Source organism: Protopterus annectens, chromosome 17.part0, assembly GCF_019279795.1.
Source record: "Protopterus annectens isolate FY-2018-M chromosome 17.part0, PAN1.0, whole genome shotgun sequence".
NCBI classification, from domain to species: domain Eukaryota; kingdom Metazoa; phylum Chordata; order Ceratodontiformes; family Protopteridae; genus Protopterus; species Protopterus annectens.
In genome coordinates, this window is record NC_056751.1 from 783,604,449 (window position 1) to 783,616,431 (window position 11,983).

The 11,983-nt window shown below is 42.2% G+C and overlaps 1 protein-coding gene across 1 annotated transcript in view; it reads left to right on the top strand.

The window, feature by feature from the left end:
- The window catches only part of LOC122791511, a 257,795-nt gene extending 250,689 nt beyond the window's left edge, over positions 1 to 7,106 (top strand). The window contains exon 4 of the mRNA XM_044059254.1: positions 6,892 to 7,106. Coding sequence (XP_043915189.1) covers positions 6,892 to 7,106 — 215 coding nt within the window. The remainder of the gene's footprint in view (positions 1 to 6,891) is intronic.
- The last annotated feature ends 4,877 nt before the right edge of the window (positions 7,107 to 11,983 follow it).

The following is an 11,983-nucleotide window of genomic DNA, read 5'->3' on the forward strand; positions in this document are numbered from 1 at the left end:
ATGACCATAAGGACCTTTTTAAACCAAACCATGTATCCCAGATCTTTGACAAGTTCTGATACCCTTAATAAGTGTAAGCATGGACCTGGGAGATGAACCATTTGCAGGTTACATCTGTCCATTAGAGACATAGGTTCATAGGTTCATAGGTGTGTACTAGGCTAATGGCCCTGGAGCCTTTACAATCCTAGCCCATAGTATTACCCTGGCATCGTGCCACCCAACCTTAGTTCCTAGTGCCTCTGTCAAGTAGAGACACCGGAGTTATCTCCAGGGTGAATTTTCTATTTCCCATCCACTTATCAAGATTTCTCTTGAAGAAGGCCAGTGAGATGCTCTGCTTGACATGTATGGAAAGTCTGTTCCATAGCATGCGCAGTCTCTGGGTTATGAACCTGTTCCTCTAGCATGTTCTGCTGATTGTGGTAATGAGGTTGAGGTCTCTGGATCATGTGGTGGGGAGGGATTGGGATTTCTTTACATGTAGCATTTCTAACAGAGCTGGGTCAGACATGGCTCTAAGTAGGTGATATAAGACAGAGATTGCCTCTAAGTAGGTGATATAAGACAGAGAATAGATGGAGTTTTTTGAGTCTGTCCATATAAGGCAAGTGTTTAAGGCCCAGAATCTTCTTTGTGAGGTACTATTGCGGCCTCTCCAGTTGTTGCAGGTATCTAGTGAGGTACATGCCAAATGGGGCATTGTACTCAATGACTGGCCTAATGAGGGAAGAGTAGAGGGAGACAATGACATCTTTCTTCCTGGATGCAAAACCCTTAGTAATGAGATGTGCCACAAAGAAGGACTTTCTGACCACAGTGGCAATGTGGTGGTCAAAAGAGAGGTTGATGTCAACCTGTGTTCCCAGATCTCTTATAATGCCTTCTGTGTTCAGTGGACTACTATCAATGTGGTAATTCAAGGGAACCAGGTTTTTCCCAAGGGGGCTGACGACACATTTTTTTGGCATTGAGCTTAAGGCCATGGTTCTCACACCAGTTGGTCTCATAGAGGCCTTTCTGTAGGATGTCAACATTACATGGGGAGTTAATAATAGCTCCCAACTTGCAATTGTCTGTGTACTTTGTCAGCCAGAGTCCCTTCATGTTGGCCTGGACTTCAGAGAAGTAGATACCAAACAGGAGAGGACCAGGACCGAACCCTGTGGGACTCCACTCATGACTGGTCAGCAGTCTGACTTGGAGTCAGCTACATTCACACTGTGGGTTGCATCTGTGAGCCAGTTTGCAACCCACCTAGTGATACAGGGATTGATGCCTAGCTTAGTGAGTTTTTCTATGATTCCTGACTGGGAAATGATATCAAAGGCCTTGGCCAGATCAAGGTAGGCTGTATGAACCACCTTGCCTTCATCCACAGCTCTGGTGACTGACTCAAAGAAGTTGGCCAAATTGAGCAGGCATGATCTACCCTTCACAAAACCAAACTATGTGGGATCCAGAGTTTGGAGATTCCCTATATCCTTGTTTATTAGGTCCATGATGATGCATTCCATAGCTTTGCATATCAGACTCATCAGACTAATGGGGCGATAGTTCCCGGGGTCTGTATTCGCTCCTCCTTTGTGGAGAAGGATGACTAGCAGTGTGCCATTTGGTAGGGACAAAGCCTGAGGTGAGGCTGTGATTAAACAGGGCACACAGATGAGGTGCCAGTTCACTCTATAGTTCATGTAGAACACAGCCAGGGATATTGTCAGGTCCCATAGAAGCTGCATTCTTGGCCTTGGACAGTGCTGTTTTAACCTGTGCAGCAGTAATACTGGGTGCCTGGCAATCTACTGGTATTGTGATTGGTCTATTTTTTTGGGGGGGGGGGGTAAAGTTAGCACTGAATATGTCGGCCAGTATATTGGCAACATCTGTTGGCTCAGTATAGGAGGTACCATTGTGCAGCAGACCAGAGCAAATCTGGGTATTGCCATGGAGATTCTTTACATAACTATAGAAGGCCTTGTTGTTGTCTTTACTGTCTGCTGCAATTCTGCTTTCATAGCTAGCTTTAGACTATTTGATAAGGGATCTCAACCTTTTGTTGAGGCTGATAAGGGAGTTTTTCCAGTCTTGGGACTTCACCTTATTCTGCATCAGTTTCCTCCTTCTGTAGTAGAGTATGTTTATGGCAGGGGACCGCCAGATTGGCACCCTTTTTTTTGAGGAGACCGTCTTGGTTCTATTGGGTATGGCGATATCCATGCATTTGTGTATGTGTTCGTACAAAGCACTGGTGTATAATTCAGCAGTCATGCAACTATTCTCCATTTGCATGGGTGCCGTGAAGTTAGCCACCTCTGTTTTTAGGAGCCCAAAGTTAGCTTTGGAGAAGCTTTTCATGGTGGTTACCTTTGTGGGGGGGGTGGGGGCTGTAAGGGATGTGGATTTCCAAGATGATTAGTTTGTGGTCGGATCTAACCAGGGAGGAGTTGACTACTGATGTAGAGCAATGGTCACCCATGTTAGTAATGACCAGGTCAAGGATGTTGCTACCTCTAGTGGGGGTAAGAATGAGCTTGTCCAGGGCATTGGAATTAATGAATTCCAGAAAGCGATGGGCAAGTGTATTGGTACATGAGTAGTTTTCCCAGTTAATGGAGGGGTAGTTGAAGTCGCTCAGTATGAGAGTGTTAGGTTGGACCCTAATATTCTCCAGAGTGTGAGTCTTGGGACATGGTTGGGGACCTATAGCAGGCTACGACCTGAATTGCTGTCTTACCCAATTTTAGCTGCACCTGAAGTATCTCAAATGCATTATGTTGAGCTACCAGTTTGGAGGTGTGCATATCCTTTATGAATATGGAAACACTACCGCCTTTGAGATTTGGTCCAAGTTCTGGGGCCGAAAGGTGTGGAATGAGTTAAAGCCTGGTAGTGCAGGGGTGCTTTCTGCCTTGAACCAGGTCTCTGTTAAGGCACAAATGTCGATGTTCTCCATTTTAAGGAGTGTTTTGACAGAGTGCATTTTGAGATTTAGACTTCTAGCGTTGAGCAGCATGACTCTCAGATTGCATTTGTTTGTAACTGTTACGGTGGTAATTTGGTCTTTAGAGCACCACCTAAAAAAGGCACTATAGGAGTTGCAAGAGCCTTGGCCAGTATCCAGAAGCCCAGGGGTGACAGATGCAGGTCATCTCTGGCAAAGCATCGAGGTCTGTCAATCACTTCATCCCAGACAGATACTGGATCCCCTTCGAATGACACCAGAATGACACCAGAAACTTAGCCAATTTTTGAAATCAATAATTTTCTGCTTGTATTGTGGCATTATTCTGGGTGATGTTAGGATTCTGCTCAGGGCTAGGGTCATACCTGCCTGGGCTACATAATCCGAGAACTCCTCCATGTCCCTTTTCATGTAGTCTAGGGAGGTACATCTCAGGTCATTCACACCCACATATACAATGACAGAGTCATATTTGTACCTGTTGTTGAGGGACCTGAGTGACTACATTATGTGGTGGATCCTGGTGCCTGACAGGCAGATGACTGTTACTTTCTCCTTATTCAACCTAGTGAGTGGGACATCAGTGTGCCTTACTATTGAGTCACCTATGACTAGTGTATTGGGCATGCTGTTTTGCCTTAGGGACTTTGGTTGAGTGGCACACTGTTTAGAAGAGTTATGTGTCTCATGATTAGTGTTGTGTTGTGGTGGTTGGGTACCTTTCTGCCTTGGAGGTCAATGCTGTTTGGGTAGATTTTTATTGAGAGCCTCCATGAAGGTGGGTGTGTGGTTTGTGTTTTTATATGAAGGCAGTGCTGGTGTGTACTCTGGAGGGCTGTGTGTTCCATGTGGTGTGGTGCAAGTGTTGACCTTCTCCTCTTAACCAGCTATTCCAGACTTGGCTGGAGAGTGCGTGGCTTCCAATTTGGATATATAAGTGCATCTCTCACAAGTCTGAGTGTTGGGAGGTAAGAGGAAAGGGTTGTCATTGTACATGAGGTAGTTGCTACATTGCCTCAGGATGCCCAAGTTCACCAGGTTAATAGGAAAAAGCACAGGGAACTAACCTTTAGACATGCCTGGAGGTGAGGGCATTAATAAGTACTGGAGCTGTTTTCTTGTAGAAAGTTTTGTGCTGGCAGCACTTTTATGTGTGACAATAATTGCTACAAGAAGTCTGGTAAAGTGCTAAACTAATAAGCTAGTAAAAGTGCAGAAGAGGAGAAAACTAGCAGATATAAGGGAAAAATTGAAGAGCAGACTTTGGCACCATCCAGAAGCTTACAAACAGTGCTGGATAAAGCAAATCTGTATCTGGACTAGATTAATTACAGGAAGGGTGGGAAACAAGAGCAAATGTGGGCTTTTAAACCAGAAAGTTGAAAGAAATGGAAAAAACTGCCCAAACGGCCAATAAGCTACAATTTCTGGGCCAGATACCATTTATCTTGTGGTAGACAGGCTACCTACTGCTTACCTCTCCCACTAATAAACTAGAAGGTTTCCCTCCAACACAGAAAAGCTTGGGGGGCACAGAAGCTTACCAACAGTTCTGGATACTGCAAATCTGTACCTGGACTAGGCTAGTTACAGGAAATGTGGGAAATAAGTGCAAACATGGGCTTTTAAACCAGAAAATTGAAAGAGATGGAAAAACTGCCCAAAAGGCCAATAAACTACAGTTTCTGGGCCAGAAACCACTCTTCTTGTGGTAGATAGGCTACCTAGTGCTTACCACTCCCAGTAGAAGGCTTCCCTCCAACACAGAAAGGCTTTTGAGGCTCAGAAGCTTACCAACAGTCCTGAATATAGCATATCTGTATCTGGACTAGACTAGTTACAGGCAAGGCGGGAAACAAGCGCAAATGCGGGCTTTTAAACCAGAAAGTTGAAAGTGATGGAAAAACTGCTCAAACAGCCAATAAACTACAATTTCTGGGCCAAAAAAACACTCCTCTTGTGGTAGATATGCTATATAGTGCTTACCACTCCCACTAATAAACTAGAAGGTTTCCCTCCAACACAGAAATGCTTGGGGGGCACAGAAGCTTACCAACAGTCCTGGATACTGCGAATCTGTACCTGGACTAGGCTAGTTACAGGCAAGGTGGGAAACAAGGGCAAATGCAGGCTTTTAAACCAGAAAGTTGAAAGTGATGGAAAAACTGCTCAAACAGCTAATAAACTAAAATTTCTGGGCCAAAAAACACTCCTCTTGTGGTAGATAGGCTATCTAGTGCTTACCACTCCCACTGATTAGCTAGATGGCTTCCCTCCAACACAGAAAGGCTTGGGGGGCTCAGAAGCTTACCAACAGTCCTGGATACAGCAAATCTGTATGTGGACTAGACTAGTTACAGGAAAGGCAGGAAACAAGCTTAGATTTTTTTTTCAGAAAGCAACTAAAACAGCACTAAAAACAATTCAAGTGCAGTGCAAGCTAGCACAATTGAGTGTGTAGCAGTATTACAGCAAATACATTTTAAATAAATCCAATTTATTCGAAATGTATTCTGAACTAAATTCACTTGTTGTTTTATTCAAATCTGAAAAGTTAAAAAGTGCCAAAAAATATACATATCAGCTGAGAAGCACACTCAGTTTTTTTTCCTTTTAGTAAAGTGCAAAGGGAGGAAGGAGGAGCAGAAGATAATTCAAGGTTAAAAACCTAAGTGGGTTGGCCTTCTCAAATGTTCTCTCTGTATTAGGTAGAATGAACACTATTCTGGGAGGAGTGTCCCAGATCAAATTTACAGTAGTGGCGGGCAACTGCAAAGCCACCAAAACCAGTTTCAGAACAGATCAGAACCAAAAAATAATGGCAACAAATATATCAAATAATTCAGTCAACAAATATATAAAATAATTCATTCAGGCAAAAATGAAGACAATGCAGAACTCTGAAAAGTTAAAGTGCCAAGAAATATACTTATCAGTGATATATTTCCAGATTGCTTGAGAGCACTCTTCATTCAGAACACAAGGAGTTTCTAACAGTGTAACATAGGCACCAAACCAGGGATGAATTTCTGGTTTCCCATCCAATTGTACAAATTGCACTTGAATTGGATTAGGGAGGAACTATGCTTCACTCACATGGATGGGGTAGTTTCTAGGATACATACCTACCTCTCCAGCAGGTCCTGTTTCTATCACAGGCAAGGTTTAACTCTTTAGAACAAGTAATTCTGATGCTGTTTGTTTTGTGGATATGCAGGAGGTCCTTCAGAGTGGGATCTGACAATGTCCTCTATGCCAGGCATAGATCTCCCCTCAAAAGCCTGTAGGAGACAGAATGCAGGTAAAGGGCCTTGAGGTGATCTGCAGAGGACATTTTACTTAAGACCTGTATTATTATAATGAGGAACCTCTGTGGCCATTCCAGTTGTTGGATATGCCTTGTTAGGTACATACCAAAAGGGGCATTGTACACATGTGTTTCATGCAAAGCTGTTACTGGCAGATGAGCCTGCCCACCAGAAAATAGTCCATTCCCCAGATATATAGTGGTTTTTGGAGCTGATTATTGAAGTCAGAGGTGTGGAGAATGCAGTTTCATGGTATAAAACCTATTTTTATTGCTCAACTTTACTGTTCCTTGGCACCTATTAATACCTTTCTAAAGCATACAACTCACATAAGTGATAAGCCTCTACCTGACTGATGTTAGCAACGTGAATTGCTAAGTCTTGTATTATATGGGATATTCCATTCTTATTAACACATGGAAAGGTGAAACTTACTTATGCAAGACTAGTAAAAGAAAGAAGAAAAAACCTGCATCACTTCAGAATAGCTGCTAGGAAGGAGTCAATGATGTAATGCCTGATGCATTTGCTAATGTATAAAATGTTAACTTGGGTTTTAGATATCACCTTATGATTGCAGTCAGTAACAGGTATTACTATGTTATCAATAATTTTTTTCAGGTATGCAGAAAGAACAGAATGGGGATAACAGATACATTCTTGGAATAATTATTGGGCTCCTTTTACTGGTCGTGGTTCTGATAATTACACTTTGTTGGAAGAGAAAAAAGAAATATGAAAGAAATGAAGGCAGGTACTTGTTTTATTCATTTAATAATTGTACACAAATTTGCCTGGATTGTGAAGCAATCACACTAGTAGTGTCATGCCTGTAATGTTTAACTGTACATTGGAGCCCTTCTCACCATAATCAATAATAGTACATGTTCCGAGACAAATATGAAGAGATAATTGTAACAGAACTACCCCCAGACTCATTTACTTTCACAAGACACAATTTTATTAATAGTAAAATATGCATATTTTGCATAATAATAATATTAATATAGAAGACAGATGAGATGAAGCTGAACAAAGCCATGATAAAGATCTCCTTAAAGAAAAAATGGTGACTAAAAGTTGCCATGCTGTATGGCACAGAAAGGGCTTGACATTCAGCAGTTTCATGTTAAGGTGGAGGAAAATAAATAAATACTGGGATTCACTGTGAATAATCACATGTAAAATTTGCATGTGATTGTTAACCTAAAATATCAAAACCCTTGGGAGGTCGCACCTCAAAATAGTGACACTCTCAAGGCTGATAGATTTTCTACATTAGAAAGCAGCACCCCTACCCCATCCTCCCACCCACCCCCAGACACACACTCACAAAATGGGTGTTTGCACACACTTGGGAAAAAATGGAGAATGTGAAATAAAAACATAAAACTCAACTTGTACCTATTTTCTGCCTGTACCATGGCACTCAGTTTGTGACTTAGCCAGTAGTGACCTTTAGAACATTGCCAAAAGAAACACAATAACCTCCCAGTTTCAGCTTCCTGGTCATGGCTTACTTGTAGGTGGACAAATAGTACAGTATTACTATGTTGGCATTGTGCCCAGTCATTTGCTGTTCACTGTTACCAAACTGCAAATGTTTTCTTGATGTTGCATACTTTAAGAACATCTAGAAGTAATCCTGCATGCAAATTAGACATTTTGTTACTCAGGATTGGAACATCAAGTCATCACTTTAGGCTCCTCACACAGATTACTTCTGCCATTTATGCCATTTATATTAGATTTACTGCTATGTGTGATAAAGGCAGATGCAGTTTGGTTAAAGTGCTACATTTGTTAATTCTGGGAGTGTTCAAGAAGAGACTTTTTAGAGCAGTGAGTGACAACATCCCAGAAAACTATTCGTAGCTTCATAGGCTAATACAAGGCTGTTGATCCAGAGGACCATTAGGAACCTAGTCACAGTCTCCCAAATTGTAGGTACCTACCTACTGACATGACTAATCTTACTAATTTATGCCTAATTTTGTACCCTATCAGTAAGGGCATGAGGAGGGTGCACGTGCAGTACATTTATGACTGCCTATCCATTTCTCATATAACAGACTAAATTCTTGACTATACTTAACTATTAGATGCAGTATTTTAATTCTTGACTATACTTAACTATTAGATGCAGTATTTTAATTCTTGACTATACTTAACTATTAGATGCAGTATTTTAATTCTTGACTATACTTAACTATCAGATGCAGTATTTTAATTCTTGACTATACTTAACTATCAGATGCAGTATTTTAATTCTTGACTATACTTAACTATCAGATGCAGTATTTTAATTCTTGACTATACTTAACTATTAGATGCAGTATTTTAATTCTTGACTATACTTAACTATCAGATGCAGTATTTTAATTCTTGACTATACTTACCTATCAGATGCAATATTTTAATTCTTGACTATACTTAACTATTAGATGCAGTATTTTAATTCTTGACTATACTTAACTATCAGATGCAGTATTTTAATTCTTGACTATACTTAACTATTAGATGCAGTATTTTAATTCTTGACTATACTTAACTATTAGATGCAGTATTTTAATTCTTGACTATACTTAACTATCAGATGCAGTATTTTAATTCTTGACTATACTTACCTATCAGATGCAATATTTTAATTCTTGACTATACTTAACTATTAGATGCAGTATTTTTCCCATTACTTAGGAAGCATTTGTGATGGCCAAAATAGTTCACTAAAGACATACGAACATGGGATTACTGCTACAGACAAGCCATTGGAGAATGGGCACTCCAGACTGCTAGCAGGTAATCTTCCTGTGTGTGTGTGTGTGTGTGTGTGTGTGTGTGTGTGTGTGTGTGTGTGTGTGTGTGTGTGTGTGTGTGTGTGTGTGTGTGTGTATATGTGAATAGGGTCTATCTGTGCATGTGTACATTCTATGATAGACTGCCATCCTATCCAGGGTTAGTTCTGATGCTCTTCAGTTACAGAATACTGATATATGGTCCAGCTTCTTTGACATGAATTGAAAAAAGTGTGTAATCACAAGTTGAATGAATGAATGAATGAGTGAATGAATGAATGAATGAATCAGTCTATTCTCTATCTAAAAAGCTCAGCACTTGCTCCTAAAGCATTTTTACAGGTAAAGCACTCGAACAAAAGGAAGCACTACATCCACCTACAATCCCCTTGAGGACCCATTTCCCTTTAGGTCCTTTCTGACTCTGTACTCAGCGATCCCTCACACTATGCTAGCATGTCGAGAGGTCCTCTCCAGTTCAGCTGGTGAACCTGGGAATCTTGAGGCAATGTTACAACTGCCTCATGTACACAGACAACCCTCTCCTCCTCCCAATAAATACTAATATATGTGAGAGATGCAACTATATAGCCAAACTGGAGGCTGAGCTCTCTCGACTCAGTACTGGCAAAACTAGTCAGGAGGAGAAGGTAACCACACACACCACAAACCCAGTCTCACAAAGACCAAACACAACTGCAATCCAAACACATAAACCCACAAAGACATACTCGTAGGCTCTAATTAAAAATCTACCAAAACAACAGAGGCCTCCAAAGCAGACATCCAAGCAACCACTACCTCAAAACATAGCACATGCAACACATAGTTCACAAAGTCAGTGTGCCAAACAGTCACAGCCCTTAAGGCCAAACAACATGCCTGATACACTTGTAATAGGTGACTCTATAGTCAGAAACACTGACGTCCCACTCACCAGACTGAACAAGGAAAAGGTTACAGTAAGCTGCCTGTCGGGTGCTAGAATCCGTCACATAACACAAGCACTCAGGTCACTCCAAAGCAAGTACAAATATGACTCAGTCATTGTCCATGCCGGCGTGAATGACCTGAGACGTACCTCCCTGGACTACATGAAAAGAGACATAGGGGAGCTCTCCGATTATGTAGCCCAGGCTGGTATGGCCCTGACCCTGGGCAGCATCCTACCCTCACCAAGAATGATGCCACAGTACAAAGACAAAATGATCAGCTTTAATAATTGGCTCAATTACTGGTGTCATTCTAGGGGGATCCAATGTCTGTCTGCTTGGGATGACATGCTTGACAATCCACGCTGCTTCACAAAGGATGGCTTGCACCTGTGACCCCTAGGCTTCCGGATATTGGCAAAGGCTCTTGCCACCCCCATAGTGCCTTTTTTAGGCAAGGCTCAAAAAACAAACCCACCTCCCTAGAAAACACAAGTGGAAAAAAACTAAGGGTAATGCTGCTCAACGCCAGAAGTCTAAACCTCAAGATGCAGGCTCTCGAAGCCCTCCTCAGTATGGAGAGCATCGATGTCTGTGCAGTGACTGAAACCTGGTTCAAGGCTTCTGAGAGCACCTCAGCACTACCAGGTTATAACTCATATCATGCTTTTCGGCCCCCAAAACTTGGACCGAACCACAAAGGGAGGGGGAGTGTCCATATTCATCAAAGACACCCACACCTCCAGGATAGTGGCAATGCACGAAGCATCGGAGACCATCCATGTGCAACTAACCACAGGCAAAATGGCCCTACAGTTTGTAGCATGCTACAGACCACCCTCTCAAACTCAGGAACCCCACTTAGCCTTTCTGAAGACACTGGAGAGTATGAATGTCTCTCCAAATACCATCATATTGGGAGACTTCAACTACCCAAACATAGACTGGGAGCATTACTCAAGCCCCAACACCCTAACCCAAAGGTTCCTAGAATTCATAAACTCAAATGCGATGGAACAACTAGTCACCACTCCCACAAGAGGAGATAATATACTAGATCTGATCATCACAAACATGGGGACGCAATGCTCCACACAGGAAGTATACCCCTCACTGGTGAGATTAGACCATAAACTAATCTCACTGGAAATCCACATCCCGCCCCCACCCCCAGCACAAAAGACCACAGTGAAGAACTTCTCAAAAGCTGACTTCACACTTCTTAAGACTGAAGTGGTATCCTTCAAGGCCCCTGGGCCAGTGTAAACCACAGCCCACACCGCTGAATCCTTTATAAACGCCTTCTACGGACACCTTCAAGAATGCATGCATCATGCAATCCCAAATAAAACCAAGACCCTTTCCCCCAAAGGCAGGCATCCTGTCTGGTGGACTCCAGCCATAAACAAACTTTACAACAGGAGGAGGAAGCTACTACAGGACAGAGCAAAATCCCAAAAATGGAAGGCATCTCTGATCAGTACTAGCAAAACCTATGATCACTCATAAAATCATCCAAGGCCAACTTTGAGAGAAAAATCGCAAAAGACACTAAAGATAATCACAAGACCTTCTTTAGTTATGTTAGAAACCTGGGTGGAAACTCCCAGATATGCTCAGAGTTAGTTCAAAATGACAAAAAATACACTGAACCCACAAATATTGCCAACATACTGGCAGACAGGTTCAGTGCAAATCCCCCCCTCCCAAAAGGAGAAATATCTATCCCAGCTGAATGTAGCCTCCCTGACATCACAGATGTCCAGGTGAGAGCTGCCCTCTCCAAAGCTAAAAACACAGCATCAATGGGACCAGACATTGTCCCAGGTTGCGTGCTGCTTGAACTCCAAGAGGAGCTAAACTCGCACATAAGGCTGCTGTTTAATCTTAGCCTTACTACAGGATACGTACCCAAAGAATGGCGTACAGCAACAGTGGTTCCACTCCACAAAGGAGGTGCTTCTACGGACTCTGGAAATTACTGCC